The sequence below is a fragment of the Eschrichtius robustus genome, chromosome 12 (assembly GCF_028021215.1).
Source record: "Eschrichtius robustus isolate mEscRob2 chromosome 12, mEscRob2.pri, whole genome shotgun sequence".
Classification (NCBI taxonomy): domain Eukaryota; kingdom Metazoa; phylum Chordata; class Mammalia; order Artiodactyla; family Eschrichtiidae; genus Eschrichtius; species Eschrichtius robustus.
Genome location: NC_090835.1, coordinates 7,337,683 through 7,355,313, shown reverse-complemented (window position 1 = coordinate 7,355,313; position 17,631 = coordinate 7,337,683). Strand labels below are relative to the sequence as shown.

General features: G+C 53.3%; 2 protein-coding genes across 5 annotated transcripts; one reads left to right on the top strand and one right to left on the bottom strand.

Annotated features, from left to right (window-relative positions):
• Window positions 1-1,255: 1,255 nt before the first annotated feature.
• OGG1 (8-oxoguanine DNA glycosylase) lies at window positions 1,256-6,858 on the top strand. 4 transcript variants are annotated; one of them, XM_068558651.1, is made up of 7 exons: window positions 1,256-1,392; window positions 1,709-1,956; window positions 2,523-2,702; window positions 4,151-4,332; window positions 5,933-6,077; window positions 6,214-6,263; window positions 6,521-6,858. In XM_068558651.1, exons 1-7 carry the CDS (start codon window positions 1,256-1,258, stop codon window positions 6,608-6,610), a joined length of 1,032 nt encoding a protein of 343 aa, XP_068414752.1. In that variant the 3' UTR covers window positions 6,611-6,858. The 4 variants fall into 4 exon arrangements, with proteins under 4 accessions (XP_068414752.1, XP_068414753.1, XP_068414755.1 ...); XM_068558652.1 differs by having other exon boundaries at window positions 6,168-6,263; window positions 6,521-6,744; XM_068558654.1 differs by lacking the exon at window positions 6,214-6,263 and having other exon boundaries at window positions 6,521-6,744.
• CAMK1 (calcium/calmodulin dependent protein kinase I) lies at window positions 6,795-17,630 on the bottom strand. Its single transcript, XM_068558646.1, has 12 exons — window positions 17,485-17,630; window positions 15,193-15,307; window positions 12,969-13,100; window positions 11,666-11,740; window positions 11,420-11,558; window positions 10,466-10,592; window positions 10,298-10,373; window positions 9,492-9,604; window positions 8,843-8,921; window positions 8,660-8,747; window positions 7,172-7,289; window positions 6,795-7,063 (listed from the first exon to the last, which is right to left on the bottom strand). Exons 2-12 carry the CDS (start codon window positions 15,273-15,275, stop codon window positions 6,981-6,983), a joined length of 1,113 nt encoding a protein of 370 aa, XP_068414747.1. The 5' UTR covers window positions 15,276-15,307; window positions 17,485-17,630; the 3' UTR covers window positions 6,795-6,980.
• Window position 17,631: the final 1 nt, after the last annotated feature.

Sequence of the window (17,631 nt, the reverse complement as noted above, 5' to 3'; positions counted from 1 at the left end):
AGAGGCAGTTCTTGTGTCCCTGTTTTTTGTGTCTTTCTCTAGAAGGTAAGAAGTTACATGGTACATCTCTCCTGGGCCAGGCAGCCGGCCCTGGCACCGGGGCTGCCCGGGGGCCACACACTTGGCGGTCCTGTGGCCTCGCTGGGCCGCTGGGCGCAGTCCCCGAGGAAGGCCTACCCGGGCCCCGTTGGGCAGGGCTGAGGGAGGGCTGTGGAGGAAGGCCCTAGACGGAGGGAGCAGCTGTGGCAGCCAGCGGGCGGCGCCCGGCGGGACAGTCCGAGGAGGCAGGCCTCTGACGAGGAAGTCTGTGAGGAGGCCTAAGGCTACAGCGTCGAGGCTCAGGGACAAGCCCTTGGAGGGGAGCGGCTCAGCGGGTGAGCGCGAAGGCAGAATCCTCGGGAGCCAGACGCCGTGGAGACACCTCAGGGGCTCGGCGGGCCCGGAGCTGCGTTCTGGCGCGATTCTCAGTGAGGGGGTGCTTCAGGGGAGGCCGACTGAGGAGGGCGAAGATCAGCCCGGAGAGGCTCGGTGAGAAAGGCTAAGGACGGCGAGGGATAGGACTTGGTTCTGTGGGCGGGCAGACCCTGAGGAATCCCAGGGCTCTGAGAAGATCAGACAGTGAGGACTGGGGCCTGAGGGCGCACAGTGCGCCTGGACCGTGGGGAGCGGGGACGGCACACGCCGGCGTGCCGAGTACAGCCGAGCCCACAGAGGAAAGCTCAAGGGCGGGCAGCAAGCCCAGCGCGCGCCAACCGCTGCGGCGCCACGGAAAGGCCCGCCCACCCGCCGCCACGCCCGATTCTCATTGGCGACTCTTAACTCTCCGTGGATTGGCTACTTCTGGATCCAATTAGCCGGGCTTGAACCGTACTTCCGGTGAGAGAGAGGTCGGACCCCGGAGAAAGTCGAAGAGCGCGCTTGCGCGCGCTTCCCAAAGTCGCGGCAGCTCTTTGGGACGGTGGGGACAGTGGTACGCTCCCGGAGGCTGTGGAGGGCGGGGGAGGATACGTAAGGAGGAAGGACGGGAGTGTCGGGACAGAGTGGGAGGGATGGAGCCTTGGTGGACCGCAAGGAGTGGGACCTGTGGGGAGTGGAGAAATTAAATAAAACTGGGCGGGCCTTAAATAAGCAAATTAAGAGGCCAGGATTTAGTGGGCGAGGCCTAGAGGGGCGTGATCTTTGGGGCGGGGTCTCGGCGGAGCGTAGAGCTGCTTTTAGTGGGCGGGGCCATCATGGGGCGGAGCCTGACGTGGAAATGTTAGCTCGCTCCCTTCTGCAGCATAGCATGAGACATCGCACTCTAGCCTCCGTCCCGGCCCTGTGGGCCTCCATCCCCTGTCCACGCTCTGAGCTGCGCCTGGACCTGGTTCTGGCTTCTGGACAGTCATTCCGGTGAGTGACCCTGGCTCCTGGCTCCTCAGCACGGCAGATCCTGGGGTGCATTGGGGGTGATGGAAGAAACTTCAGAGTACAAAAGAGGAGACTGAGGCACGGGTGGTGACCCTGTTACCTGCTTTATAAAGTGGAGGTAATAAGCCTGCGCAGTGTTGTTGCGAGGATTACATGATATAATTGATGTAAAAGAAAGCGCTTTTACTTTGCAATTTGTAAGTCAGTTTTGTATATGGAGCAGTTATAAGATGGGAGGGCCCCAAAGGGTACAGGAAGGGAAACTGAGTGCTAGGGCTGCCCTGTGCCTGGGGGTCAGGTGGAGGGAGCAAAGCCCTGCGCACTGGAGTGGCGTGCTGGCCGACCAGGTATGGACACTGACCCAGACTGAGGAGCATCTTTACTGCACTGTGTACCGAGGGGATAAGGGCCGGGTTGGCAGGCCCACACTGGAAGAGCTAAAGGCCGTGCGACAGTACTTCCAGCTGGATGTCAGCCTTGCTCAGCTGTATCACCACTGGAGTTCCGTGGACCCCCACTTTCAAGAGGTGGCTCAGAAATTCCAAGGTGAGTACGGAGCCTGAGGCAGGGGTTGGGGTGCTTGTGATTTGGTTAAGTTACTCAGTTTCACCATCTGTAAAGTGGGGATTATATCCACCTCTTAGGATTTTATGAGGATTAAAGAAGCTAAGACATGTAAAGTGCTTAGGATAGTGCCTGACACATAGTAATTATTATTACTGTTATTATTGTCCTGCTGACCACCATAGTGGAGTGATAAGGATATTGAGCCAAATCCTGGCTGTGTGATCTGGGGCTGGTGACATCATTCATCCTGTAAATGTTTACAGAGCATCAGCTGTGCGACTGGGGATACCACAGTGAACAAAACAGAAACAAATCCCCACCCTCATAGTGCTTACATTGTGGCTTCTTCGTCTGTGGAATGGGATGATAACCCAGATCTCACAAGATGCTATGAGCAATGAGAGCTCTGGTGTTGCTTTCTCTAACAATGCTGTCCCTCATTCCCCTGGGATCCCCCGGAGCCTTGGTACCTAGAATCTGAGGGTGAGAAGAGGCCACTCCCAATAACAGGTGATTTCTGGTCCCCCTGCCTTTCTGGTCCCCAGGTGTGCGACTCCTGCAACAGGACCCCATCGAGTGCCTCTTCTCCTTCATCTGTTCCTCCAACAACAACATTGCCCGCATCACTGGCATGGTGGAGCGGCTCTGCCAGACCTTCGGACCTCGGCTCCTCCAGCTTGATGATGTCGCCTACCATGGCTTCCCCAACTTGCAGGCCCTGACTGGTGAGTAGGTGGGTCCTTGCCTCCGGGCCTTCCAGCAGCTTTCAGGGTCTGTTCAGTTCTCCCCTGGTGCCCTTCTCCCATCTCAAAGCTTCCTGCCTTTCTAAATACTGCCCTCATCCAGAACCACCCTGCCTGGTCTGATCAGCCCCAGTTACACCTCATCTTCCTTATCTGTCCCTGAAATGTCAGCACCTCACTAGTCTGGGCTTTTTGCCCCATGGGTTCAATGGCTCATCAGAAGACATCTGTATACAGTGTACAGTAGTTTGGGCTTAAGAGCACGCATTCTAGAGACAGCTGCCTGGGTCAGAATCTCAACTCTGGCACGTGACTTCTACGTATATGACCTTGGGCACATTGTTTAGCCTCTGTGTGCCTCAGTTTTTTAATCCATTGAATGGGATAAGAATAGCACCTACCTATCAGAGTTGTCATGAGGGTTAAGTAAAGGAATACACATACTGCAGCTAGCACAGTGTTTGGCTTATGGGACATAAACAGAAAATTCAATATGTTATCTTTGCAATGATTCCAACAATTCTGCGTCCAGAAACATACGTGTTCTTCACGGCAGCCCTGTGAGGCAAGTATTTTACAGAGGCAAGTGTATCAGTCGGCAGATGTGAGAACCAAGCTACAGGAAGTGCTTGATGACTGCATAGGAAGGAGACAGCCCCCTCTGGAGAAAACAGAATGTTTTAGGTGCTTAGAAACCCAATCTTGGGTCTTAGCTCCCAGCTTAGTAGTCATAAGACCTCAAGAAATTCATTCACCTCTCCAAGCTTCTCTTAACTTGTTTGTGGAATGGGAATAACAGTCTCTATCCAGAAGGGTTTGAGGGATGAATAAAGCAATCATGAGGTAGGTAGTGCAATGGGTTAAGAGCACAGGCTTGGTGTCCCAGACCTCAGTGCAAGGTCCCACCTCTACCATGTCCTTTCTTGAGCAAGTTACTTAACCTCTTCTAAGCCTTCATTTTCTCCATCCATAAAGTGGGAAGAACAATAATATTGTCATCAGGGTCCTTGAGAAAAGTAAGCATGATAATGTACCTAAAGCACTTTGCCCATGCATGATACCCAGCACTTGAAAATAGAAGCTGTTGCTGTTATTATGACTTTTATTTTATATCATGAATGTGAACGCCCTTTGGAAAGGTTAAGGAACTTAACTGGGGAGTTCCTCCAGGGCAGCAAGTCCTTCTCAGTCCCTGCTGCAGTGCACAGCACATAGTCAGTGCTCAGAAAACATGTGTGGAGGGGCAGAACCCAGGCCTTAACCCTTTCCTTTGTACATGCAGGTGTCCTGGGGTCTCCCAGAGGGTGGCAAGGTAGGAGAGGGGTGCTTAGGGAAAGCATTCCTGCGGGGTGCAGGGCTCACACACTAGCCTGATGACAGGAAGGATGTGATAATGCCTGACCCCTGCTCCCCTCCCCACCACCCCACAGGGCCACAGGTGGAGGCTCAGCTCAGGAAGCTGGGCCTGGGGTATCGTGCCCGCTACGTGAGTGCCAGTGCCCGAGCCATCCTGGAAGAACGGGGTGGACTTCCCTGGCTGCAGCAGCTGCGCAAGGCCCCCTATGAGGAGGCCCATAAGGCCCTCTGCACCCTGCCTGGGGTAGGCACCAAGGTAAGGCCCCAGGGGGGTAGGAGCTGCCCTCACCACCCATGCAGAGAGTAGCGGAGGAGGAGAGAAGGCAGGCCTGAGAGCTGGGTGCTTGGATGCGGGCTTCTCTTCTGGAGGCAAAGTGGGAAGGAGAAAGGATACCAGCAGATGTTTTATTAGAGAAATGTAGAATGCAGAAAGGGTATAAAAGACATTGCTCTTTGAATGCATTTTCAGAAAAACCATTTGTTCAGGTACATATATACACTGCTATATGCAGAAATTTCCAGAAGGAATCACAGGGAACTTAATAGTGGTTACCTTTGGGAAGACAAATGAAAAGATGTTTCCACTTTTCATTTTGTTTTTCTCTTAAAATTATGTGTACTTATAGAACTTCTTGTTTAATATCAACAGCGTTAGCTATCAGAAAGATGATTGGGAATTTGGCATTTATTGTGTTCTTTTTTATATTTCTCTGTACTTTAAAAATGAACTTTTGTTTAAAGAACTCTTTTTAATGGGCTCTGAACTCCAGCCTAACATTAAATCTTGGTTCTGCGTCTCCCTAGCTGGGTAACTTTGGCCAAGTCACTTCACCTTTCAGAACCTCAGTTTTCTTGTCTGCGGAACAAGACAAGGGGCTTCCCTGGTGGCGCAGTGGTTAAGAATCCGCCTGCCAATGCAGGAGACACGGGTTCGAGCCCTGGTCCGGGAGGATTCCACATGCTGCGGAGCAACTAAGCCCGGGGGCCACGGCTGCTGAGCCTGTGCTCTGGAGCCCGCGCTCTGGAGCCCGCGAGTCACAACTGCTGAGCCCGCGTGCCACAACTACTGAAGCCCGTGCACCTAGAGCCCGTGCTCCACCATAAGAGAAGCCACAGCAATAAGCCTGCGCGCCACAACGAGGAGGGGCCCCCACTCACCACAACTAGAGAAAAGCCCGCGTGCAGCAACGAAGACCCAATGCAGCCAAAAATAAATTAAATAAATAAGTAAATAAACTTATAAAAAAAAACAAGAACCTGAGAGCCTGACACACATAAGATGTTCACCCAGTAGCACCCTCATCACAGCTGTTTTTTATTTATTTTTATTTTTTTTTTAAACAATTTCTTAATACCAGGAGATATTTCTTTTTTAAAATTAATTAATTAATTTATTTATTTATTTATTTTTGGCTGCGTTGGGTCTTTGTTGCTGCATGCAGGCTTTCTCTAGTTGCGGTGAGCAGGGGCTACTCTTCATTGCAATACGCGGGCTTCTCATTGCAGTGGCTTCTCTTGTTGTGGAGCACGGGCTGTAGGCACACGGGCTCAGTAGTTGTGGCTCGCGGGCTCTAGAGCGCAGGCTCAGTAGCTGTGGCGCACGGGCTTAGTTGCTCCGCGGCATGTGGGATCTTCCCAGACCAGGGCTTGAACCCATGTCCCCTGCATTGGCAGGCGGATTCTTAACCACTGCGCCACCAGGGAAGTCCACACAGCTGTTTTTTAAATTATTAATAGAATGTACAATCATAGTAACCTCAGAGTGGAGAAGGAAGCAGCTGGCTTTGGGGCTAGAAGCAGGTTGCTGGCTGGACCCTGCCATTCCTCCTCTGTGGCTCACTCTGTGTCTGTCAAAGGTGGCCGACTGCATCTGCTTGATGGCCCTAGACAAGCCCCAGGCTGTGCCCGTGGACGTCCACGTGTGGCAGATCGCTCAATGTGACTACAGCTGGCACCCCACCACCGCCAAGGGTCCGAGCCCGCAGGCCAACAAGGAACTGGGTAAGGAGAGAGTGGGATGTCGGGGCTGGCAGTGGGCTGAGGTGGTGGAAACTTCCCACACCTCCCCCTAAACCCCACCCTTGTGGATAGGGAGCAGGAGGGGCCAATTTATGTCGCCTCACCACTTCTGGTTTAGGAAGCTTTTTCCGGAGCCTGTGGGGACCTTATGCTGGCTGGGCCCAAGCAGTGAGTGTACTTAGGCTTCCCCTCCTCCTCCAGTCCTGACCCCATGGGACTTCGCCCCAAGCCTTGACCCACTTTCTTCTACCCCACCACTGCCCCAGGTGACCCTAAAGGACTCCACCCACCCCAGCCCTAACTCCAGTGGACTCTCCTTGCCCCAGCCCTGCCCCCCATGAACCCTTCTGGCTCCCCACACTGCCCCCCTAGTCTTGACCCCAGTGTACCCTCTCTCCACTCAGACTCCTCCCCACCCCCGCCAGGTGCTGTTCAGTGCTGACCTGCGCCAACCCCACCGAGCTCAGGAGCCACCAGCAAAGCGCGGAAAGAGATGCCCAGGGCCGGAAGGCTAGGTGGGGGCACTGGACGAAGGGATTCCCCAAACACCCCTCCCCACCATTCCCCCTTCTCACCCCCATCCAGTCTCATGTTGGAAAGGGGGCTCCCTGCAGCTACCTCAGGGGCCAGGCACCCTCAAATCAAGCAGTTTGCGCGACAGTGTGGGATGGGGGTTGTCTGGGGAGACAGAGCTACCTGTGGTTTTAACCTCTTCCCTTTATTATAAGAAGGAACAATAAAATAGAAACATTTGTATGGAAAATGCAGTGGAGGGGCTGTAGGGAAAGGGGTGCGGAGCGCGGGTGGAGCAGGGTGACTCCCCAGTTCAGGGAGGGAGGGGGAGCAGGCTGCCCCCAACCCCTCCTACACAGGGGATCCAGGCCCCTAGAGCTGGGGGGCTAGTGTGGGAGACAGTTCCGGGCCCGGCTCCACGCAGCAGTCTCGACAGCAGCAGCTGGCCACCGGCCCTACACGGGGAGAGAGAGCAGAGTTGGCCACAGGAGGAGACCCTCTGCTCTAGCCTGGGTGCCTCTCTGTGGACCACCCATGCCCTCCCACAGAGCCCAGGGCCTCACCCCCAGCTGCTGGTGCCAGCAGCTCCCCGTGGCTCGCCGTCTGTCCCTGCCCCTCCTGGCTGGTGCCCAGCTGTAGCTTCCTCATGTGCCGCACCACGGCCGTGGCATTGAAGGCTTGCTGTGGAGAGAGGCGGAAGAAGGGACTTTGGAGAGAGTGGGACATCATGGGGCAGGGTCTGGCGGTGGAATTCTCGCAGCAGTTCTGTTAGTTTTATTCAGGCGATATTGGTTGATCGCCTAAAACTCCCTGAAACCTCTACAAGGCTTTATTAAATTATATTCAGTCATATCATATAGTAATACACACATACATGCACATGTATAAAATGTATATAAATATATAGATAGACGTGCGTAACTTTTTATATATAATTTATATTCACATAATAGTAAACACTTAATATAGCATTATGTGTCAGGCACTGTTCTAAGCAATTTACATAGTAGTTCATTTAATCTTCACGAATGTCTTTGAGGTGGGCACTATTACTGTCACCATTGTCAAAGGAGGAAACTGAGGCACGGAGAGGTTAACTCACTTGCCCAGGTGTGTGTGTATCGTTCTCTCTTCAACCTATCCACTGAGATGTCCCTCAAATTTACCACGTCCCAAACCAAAATCATCCCCTAAAACAAGTTTCTGCCCCTGGGATCTCCATGTTAGTGACAGTACTGCCATCCACCTCGTCCCCAGCCAAAATCTTGGGCCAGCCCTGGACATCTCTTCTCTCCCCCATTATCCATTCTACGATCACTTCTTGTCAGTTCTGCCTCCCAAACGACTCCTGGACCAACCAGTGTTCTCTGTTCGCGTTGCCATTGCTCTGGTCCAAGCCCTCACCGTCTCCTGACTGTGTCTCTGCCACAGCCCCCTAAAGGGTCTCCCAGCCTGCACTGTGCCTTTCTGCATCTTGAGAGCCCTTTCTAACGGGCAAGTTCCAGCTGAAAATCCTTCTGGGGCTCCTCAGCATCCTCAGGATCAAGTCAGTGCTCCACTGTGGCACTCAAGCCCCCGAGCAGCCTGGCCCCTACCTGTGTCTGCAGCCTGGGCTCCTGCCCCACAGCTCCTCCGGTCCAGCCAGGCTTAGCGCTTGCACTGCCCTGAATGGCCGCACTCTCACGTCTCCTGGCCCTTTGCACCCTGGTTCCCTCTGCCTCAGATATTATTCTGCTGTGCCCAGCTAACTCCTACTCGGCTATCACGTCTGACAGGTTTATGCCCCTTCCAGGACCTCGTAGCTTGGGTTCGATGTCTCCTTAAGAAGTATACACTGTTCTTTCTCCCTCTAGACGTGGAGGTCAGGGACCATCACTGGAATAGAGTAGGTGTCACAGAGCATTGAATGAATGAATGAGGTTCTTCAGTAAGCACCCCTGAGCATTTACACTGTGCCCCACGAGGTGCGAGCTGCTGTGTGAGCTGAGGGCTGGATGGGGGTGGGGAGGAGTCCTGGGGAGGCTGGGACCCAGGACTAAACGTGGGCTCACCTTCCACTTGCTCTTGGCAAAGTTCTTCTTGATCTGCTCGCTCACCGACTGGTGAATATTCTTATCTAGAGCCGTATCTCCTGCAATCCTAGAGCGGATGTGTGTGGAGGGTTGTCAGTGAAGGTAGAGGCAGGCCTGGGGCCCCAGATCCCACCCCAGCCCGCAGCTTGTGGGCGCTCTCACCAGGGGTGCTGCAAGGCCTGTTCACAGGTGAACCTCTGCTCTGGATCCTTCTCCATCAAGTGCCGGATGAAGTCTTTGGCTGAATCCCCAAGACAAGAGCAAAGACAGCATGGTGGTGCCTGAGAACACCCCCAAGGTAGAACCCACCCCTCAGGTCTGGCCAGCATCGAAGCCAGATCTGTCCATTCACCGCCCCACCCCACCTGCACCCTTTTCTCTAAGCCCCCAGACCCACCCCAACCCTCCAGCTTTCTCCCTTAAGAATAACTTGTTCCTAGAGAAGATTGTGCTCAGTGTATTCACACTGATGTGTACATGATTGATAATGGCTTCACAGCTTTGCCTCCTAACTGGAGGCACAGGAGGACAGATAAAAACATGAATGGTGGTGTCTTAGGCATTAGGAAGTCAGTGGGGGGAGGTATTTTCTAAAATACTGTGTTTGAAGACCAAATGAATGAAAGCCTACAGTTTCTCAGGCCAGGAGCCCGGCAAAGAGAAGCACCCAGGGTGGGTGTCTGGTCTCGAGGACAGCTCTTAGTCTGGGGCTGGGGAATCAGGTGGAAGGAAGGCAGTGAGGAGACCCCCAAAGCAGATGAGGAAGGCACCGGAGGTAGGACCCAAGGGAAGAAAGCAAAGCCCCAAATACCGGAGTCAGAGATGTCGTCCCAATAAGGAGAGTCAAACTCGTACTCGGCCTTCAAAATCTGTTCGAAGAGTTTGGCATCATTTTCGTCATAGAAGGGGGGATAACCACAGAGCCTGGGCGAGGAGAAACTCACTCTCACCTCCACTTGCAGTGTGCCCACTGGCTCCGGGATGGAGCTTTGGGGCAGTCTCAAGGATCAGGCAGGACCCACAGGAAGGAGTTCCCCCTTTTACAAAGGGGGGAAATGTACCCCTCTCTGCGTTGCTCACTCCTGTCCAGCTACCCTGGCTTTCTGTTCCTTAACGTGCCGCCATCTGTCCTTCCTCAGGGCCTTTGCACTTGCTGTGCCTTCTGCCTAAACCATTCTCCCCCCACACCTCGAATGTCTGGCTCCCTCACTTCAGCCAGGATGCCACTCATGCCACCTCCTCAGAGAGACTCTCTGACCTCCTATCTAAAATAGCATCCATCCCCATCTCCCTCCCCTGCTTGATTTTTCTTGTTAATATTTCTTACCACCTGCCATTATTTTATAGATTTATTTACTTATTTATTTTCTGTCTCCCTTACGAGCATGTCTGCTCCCCGAGGGCAGGCACCTTGTCTGTCTTGTTCTCTGCTAAAGCCCCAGTGCTTGGCACAGTGCCAGAAACATAGTATTTGTTGGGTGAAGTAATATTAGTCATTAATTGGTAGATATAAATATGGACGGCAGGAAGGAAGAAATGGCAGAGAGGAGGAAGAGAGTAAAGTAGGGGAGAGGAGAACTCTGAAGCCACATCCCCAACGGCGAAGCCCCCACTCACAGGATATAGGCGATGACCCCAATGGACCAGCAATCCACTGCCTTGCTGTAGGGCTTCTGGGCCAGCACTTCAGGGGCTGTGGAGGGAAGGGGACATGGTGGTGACAAATCTGCCCGGCAGCTTTGGGTTCCTCCCCCGCCCACAGTCCCAGCCCACGGCCCAACGCACCCACGTATCCTGGGGTCCCGCAGGCTGTGGAGAGCATGCTGCCGGGGTCTTCCATCTTGGAGAGGCCAAAGTCGGAGATCATGATCTTGGAGTCTTCATCCAGGCTGTAGTACAGCAGATTCTCTGGCTTGGAAGACGGGAGGGTGGGGAAGAGGAGTGGGAGATGGCCAGAGGCCAGCAGGACCTTCTGCCTCCCCAAGCACCCCAGCGAGCCCCCCAAAAGCCACTGTGGCGTCACAACTGCCATCTTGGTTGCAGGCACAAGAAAATTAAGTTCGAAGTTCCAAAAGGCCAAGGGCCTCGGGGATATGGAAGGGAATTTCCTATAAACCTCAGGTGTGTACTGTGACGCCCTGAATAATTTTTGAGGAGCTCCTGTGCACCAGATCCTGTGCTGTGCTTGATTTCAATTTACCCTTACCACATCCCTGCTAGGCCACTCTGAATAATCCCACTTTACAGGGGGAGAAACTGATGCCTTGAGAGGCAAAGTGACTTGCCTGAGAATCTACAGTTAGGGAGGGGAGTGGCGGGGACAGAATTCAGACCCAGATCTGTTTCACCCTAGCGCTCTTCTCCTAGAGCAGAATGAGATGTACTACAAAACGTGAACCCCGTCATTGTCTCTGAGGAGCAGGCTTTCAGGGGCTTCTGGCTTTCTTCTTTGTGTTTTGCTGCCCCATTCAAGTTTTCTACAAAGAGCAAGTGGGACTTTTATTATCAGAAAAAGACATAAGATGCGACTGGGATAAAATAACAGCACAGTTCACCTTTGTGTCCATTTGTGTGTCGGAAATGGAACGGGGAGGAAGCAGTTTAGGGGCTACCAGGTCAGTTCTGCATATGGGAAGGCAAGGCTCAGCAAGGGGGTGAGAGGTACCCAAGGTCTCAGTGAGGAGTTTGCAGAGGCCCCACCTCTGGGTGCCCCAGCTCCCCACACACCCTCACACCCACCTTGAGGTCTCGGTGTACGATGCCCAGGTCGTGCAGGTACTTGACGGCATCCAGCACCTGGAAGATGAGGCGGCTGGCGTCCCGCTCTGTGTAGAAGCCTTTTTCCACAATTCGGTCAAACAGCTCCCCACCTGACACCCTGTAGCCAGGGACAGGGCAGTCTCGACAAGAGAACGGGAGGCAGAGAGGCCAGGGAGGGGGCAGCAGGGAGAGGTGTGAGGAAGGGGCAGAGGCAGGGCCACTCACAGCTGCATGATGAGATAGAGGTGTCCCCCACTTTCATAGATGTCATCCAGGGCTACAATGTTGGGGTGCTTGATCCTGAAAGGAGAAATGAGGTGGTTCAGACCTGAGGACAGTTCAGCCACCTCCCCACCCTCATCGTGAAGAACCACCGCCTGCAAACCTGGGCAGGACGTGCCAAAGATCTGGGTCTCAAAGGGAAAAGCTGATTTACCATGATGTATCATAGTGTCATGGAAGGCAGGAGAGCCACGGGGGTTAACACTGGGCTCCAGCGTCAGACAGACCTGGGTCCTCATCCGCCTCTGCCATGTGCTGTTTGGGGGCAGGTCTTCTCACCTCACAGTGCTGATCAGTGTATGATTTTAACACTTGTCTGGGTTTATACAGTTGTCAGCCTCCCCCACCAGAACGTCATCTCCACGAGGCCAGCAGCTTTATCTTGCTCACCACTGTTGCTCTGCACCTGGTGCAGAGTGGGTGCTCACTCATATTCACTGAATTGAGGGTAACCTCTCCGGGCCTCAGTTTCTTCATCTATAATATGAAGCCAGTGATAGTACTTCCCTCCAAGTGTTGGAGTGAGGATCATGTGAGGAAATGCAGGGAAGAATCGGCACAATGCCTAGCACACAGTAAACGCTCCAGAAATGAACCAATGATGGTAATTGAGTTTGATGGAAGATTTGGCTCTGCCACACACTTGCTGTGTGACCTTGGGCAAGTCCTTTGTCCTCTCCGGGCCTCAGTCTTCCTGACCCAATAGTGGAAATGATTATTTCGTCCCTGCCCATGGTGGTTGGAAAGCTCAGGGGGGGAGGCTGGAAGTGAAGATTCTATATGAGCTTTTCAGTGAGAACAGCAGGTTTCCCATCAGCATGAACAGTTCAGAGACCATTTGGTTGTTGAGTCAGGGCATCCGCAGATGGGCATTTTTCAACTTGCTGGGTGGTTTAATATGTGGCAGGAACTTGCAGTAGGTCTAGAGATAACGTCAGTTGAGATACATGGGTTCAAGACATGTTCAAGGATTGACCTTTAGATCTGATTGGACATTAAACCACTGTAAAGAAGCAGTGGCATCTCGGTCACATCTGTCAGGTTAGCTGTTGTGCCAGGCACTTGAAATAAAGGACCTCTGATGCTCCCCAAATCCCTACCAAGTGGAGATTATTACCCCATGTTACAAATGAGCAATTTGAGGCTCAGAGAGGTTAGATGATTTGCCCAAAGCAGAGATAGGAAGTGAATGGGAGGGGTCAAGGCAGGGTCAGCCCAGGGCAGGGACAGGATGTGGCTCACGTACTTGTGCAGGACAGCAATCTCATTCTGCATGCTGCCCTCCTTGCCCTCCAGAGCCTTCTTGGCGATACATTTGATGGCCACCAGCTTCTGAGTCCTCTTATCTTCTGCCAGGATTACCTCTGAGAAGGCCCCTCTGCAGAGAGAGGGGATTCACGAGGTGGGGAACTCAGCTTCCCTCCAGCCTCTCCTCCATCCCCCTATGGGTTACGTGACCATCCCCAGACCAAGGAGATGCGGTGAGCCTCCCTCCATCACTCATTCACCTCCCTGGTGCCAGAGGTGACCCAGCCTGGCCAATCAGAGTAGTCTACCCCCTGGCCACAGTAATTGGGTCCTGTGATATAAGCCAGGTTACTGGCACTTTGAGAATGAGGTGCTCTTTCCTGCTAAGCTGGTAAGATGTAAGCTTGGAGCTAATGGTGGTCATCTTTGCCACCACTTGGGGAGAGCCTGCTTGAGAATGAAGCCAATACAAAGGAAATCAGAGCTGAGAAACCGTCAAAGACAATTTCCTGATAACATCATGTGAGCCCCTGCATCCCATGCCTGAAGTTTACTCCCTAGGCTTTTTTATTATGTGCATGACTGATTCACTCCTTTTTCTGAAAGCCAATTTGAGTCATGGCTTATTTAACACCCTTTAGAACCATGAAGAACCATCAGCATCACCTGGGAACTTTTCAGAAGTGTGGAATCTCAGGCCCCACCCTAGACCTACTAAATCAGAATCTGCATTTTTAATTTTTTATTTATTATTTTATTTTTGGCTGTGTTGGATCTTTGTTGCTGCGCACGGGCTTTCTCTAGTTGCGGCGAGCGGGGGCTACTCTTTGTTGCGGTGCGCAGGCTTCTCATTGTGGTGGCTTCTCTTGTTGAGCACGGGCTCTAGGCACGCGGGCTTCAGTAGTTGTGGCTCACGGGCTCTAGAGCGCAGGCTCAGTAGTTGTGGTGCACAGGCTTAGTTGCTCCGCAGCATGTGGGATCTTCCCGGACCAGGGCCCGAACCCGTGTCCCCTGCATTGGCAGGCGGACTCTTAACTACTGCGCCACAAGGGAAGCCCTAGAATCTGCATTTTAACAAGACTGTCAGCTGATGTGTATGCTCACTGAAGTTTGAGAAGCAATGCTTTCTAACAGGCTCTTAGAAAGGAACACATTCATTTTCACTAAAGTTCACTGATTAAGGACGGTTTACTAGAGTGTTCTTTCTAGGACGATTTGCTTTCCCTGGGATAATAAGAAGTCATAAGTCAAAGAAAAGCATCTCTCGTGAAAGCTCAATCATCAGAATAACTAGTGACTGTGATAGCCTCATTGCTGCTTTCCAGTCTTGTCCCTCTCCAATTTACCTTCTATGCTCTGGCCAGAGTGACCATCCTGAATTGCAAATCTGCCACAAAGTCTTAAATGTCTTCCTATGGCTCATGGGATCAAGTCCAGCCTCCATAGCTTGGCTTTCAGGCCTTACATGACCTGTTCCTCTCTCTTCTCAGCCTCTTCTTCCACTCTTCCCCCAGCCTCTGATTAGAAGCTCCACTAGACTCTGTCTCCTTCCACACATAACATACCTCTGAACCTTTGCTGATGCTATTCCTTCGGCCTGGAATGCCTTCTCCCTCTCTGACAAGTACACTCCTACCCATCCTTTAGTCCCCAGCTCTAATACTCCCTTCTCCAGAAAGTTCTTCTCCACACAGAAGCCACTGCTCTCTCTGGGCTCAACAAAGTCCTCATTCCCGGATTTAGCTAGAGCACAGCACACACCCTATTGTCATTTTCCGTAGGTCTGTCTCCCTCACATGTTTGGGATCGACTTGGGAGATCAGATTTGAGTTATTTCTGGATTCCCACCACTGAGAACAGAGCCACGCCCAGCTTCAGTTCCAAAACCTCGGCCAGAACCCCCAGTTCTTGGCAGCAAGTTTGAAAAACTGGCTCCTTCATTCCTCCTACTTTCTTCTCGTCACAGGAACCCAGAGCTGTGGCAAGAGCAGCCTCTGTTCCACCCACTGTCAGCCAGAAGTGAGAAGCCCAGGCCAGTCGGGCCATACAAGGCTACCATGGGGCCTGGGCAGTAGGAAACAGGAAGCAGTGATCAACTGGCTAGAGGAAGCACCACCCTGGACGCAGCCTCCCCAGCCAGTCAGGCCCAGGAGTGAGGACCTTCCCAACCCCACCCCCCAGCTCAGGGACAGCTCCCCCTTCTCCCCTGCCCTGAGACTCACGTTCCCAGAACATCACGGAAGTCGTAAATGTCCCCAATGTCCTCCGCCTGCTTCCAGCTGGGGCCTTCCACTGCCCCCGGCATGGCCCACTGCCCCCTGGCCACAGCCAGGACTCCTGGGAAAGGGAATGGAAGGAAAAGACTCAGCAGGGCCCAGCCTTCTTCGTGGGAACTTACTGGGGGCCCCATTCAGCCTGTGTTTATTCATTCCTTGATTCATTCATTTGACAAAATCATTCAACTTTCACTCATTCACAGGTCATTTGGTCATTCAGCAACATCCATGCATCATATCCTTATGCCTAGAGGAAAATCCTTCAGGGTGGCAGCAAAATTCTTTATTCAACAAAGTCACTCATTCATTCGTTTATTCAGCTCACCTCTCAGTTTCTCCCTCTCTAAATCCAAACACTCAGGGGGACACTGACCTCTGGGAGGACAGCAGAGAAGACCCCAGAGCAGCTTGTAGAAATGCACAGACCCGGAGGATCCCCCATCCCCAGAACCAGCGATGTCCCAGCCCCACCCTGGGAATTGCTGGGGTGTCTCCTCTCCCTCCTCCTTCTCCCTGCCAGGCCTCTCGGAAATCAGGTTTCCGTCAGCCTGGGCTTCCAGCAATATCTCAGCCATGTTTTTAAATAGCTCCTTCTGCACTGTTACCACAGCAACAGCAGCCACAGCTGGAGCTCCCCGGACCTCCTATTACCCCCCTCTCGCTCCTGACTCCCCGTCTGGGTCCCAGCAGCCTGAGAAATGGTCCCACCCAACCTGTCCCCTCCCGGCTTGATCTCACCCTGATCCAGCCTGTACTTTTCTCTGTTGAGACCTCTGTCTCAACCAGCAGTAGAGGGTGAGCATTCTCTCTCCATTTATCAGATGGAGAATGGGGAGACTGAGGTTGGCGATGGATAGCGTCTGGACCCAGAGTTGCCCAATGACCCTAGCTGGGGGCCCAGCTAAGCTTGCTGAAGGTAAAGGCCTTGGAGGGTGCTGCAGCCAGACTAGGACCCATCCAGAGAACACAGCCTCTCAATCCCACCCCAGGCCCACAGAAAGTGAGGCCAAAAGGGAGTCCACTGTGTGACCTCAGTCACTGTGTGACCTCAGGGAGAGCACTTTTCTTCTGTTTCTTCTGTGGGAAAATGAGGGGAAGGTGCCCTGACTAGAGCCCCTGGTGTGCGATCCCACTCTTTGGGTGGGACTTTGTTCCCAGCGGGGTCTGGCCACCTATCCCAGGGGCAGAAACTTCTAGGAAAGGAGACTTGATGGTAAGCTCTAGAGGCAGAATTTTAAAACCCACCTGGAGGCCTGGCAAATACAAACCTCACAGTTCCACACATATCCCTACACCCAGATACACCACACCAAGACCCACCCACACCCCTGAACCCAAACACCTGCCCCCAGATCCAGCACACTCCATCTCCAGATGATACTCTGACATCTGATCATACATGTACCCCCAGACATCAGCACACATGTCCAAAGACACACTTCCTCAGACATCCTCACACCCAGACATCCCTCCCACAGATCCCTCTCACACCCCAAAACACACATCCACACACACCTGGATGAGATGACATGCAGACAGGACAGACACACCCCTCACCTGTACAACCAGACATCCCAGATTCATTCACATCCTTCACCCTCCAGCTCCTATACACCCTAGAAGCTCTTAAACTCCAAATCCTCCTACATCTAACTCCAAACATCCTCAGTACACAACTGTATGCCCCCCAACTCTGACTTACTACCCTTTGAGCCAGATTCCAGCACACACAACACCTAGGTACACATGTGCAGCCCAAACACTGATTCCCAGACATCCCCACCCATACGGATACCCTTACACACCAACATGCTGCAACTTCATATCAGATCCACTTGCGTGTGCTATGACATTCGCATACCCCAACACGGCCCCCACACGTCTTTACCTCCTAATGCCCAGTCCTTCCACATTCAGGCCCAGCTGAAGGCAGACACACACACGCACACACACACACACACCACACCACACCACACACACACCACACCACACCACACACACACACACACACACACACACCCTCTCCTCCTTCCTCTTTTACCCACTCAGTTTCCCACCGGCCGCCAGGCACCTGCTGGGCCTGGGGCATAGGTGGGGGGGAAAGGCCCAGCCCTGACCCTGTAGAGTCCAGCACGCCCAGGCACCCCCTCCCATCTTTCGGGGATGGTATCCAGCGGCTGAAGGGTCCCGCCTCCCGCCAGCGCCCAGGGTCGCGGGCGGGGCGGTTCCCGGCTGTACCTGCGGCTGCCCAGCCGCGGGGCTGGCTGGGAGGCCCGAGTTGGCAGGTGCCGAGCTCCGTCCGCCGTCCGCCGCTGCTGCGCGCTTGGGCCGCCCGCCCGCTCTTGCGGTGGGGCTCGGTTCGGGCTCAGCTGCCTCCCTCCGCCC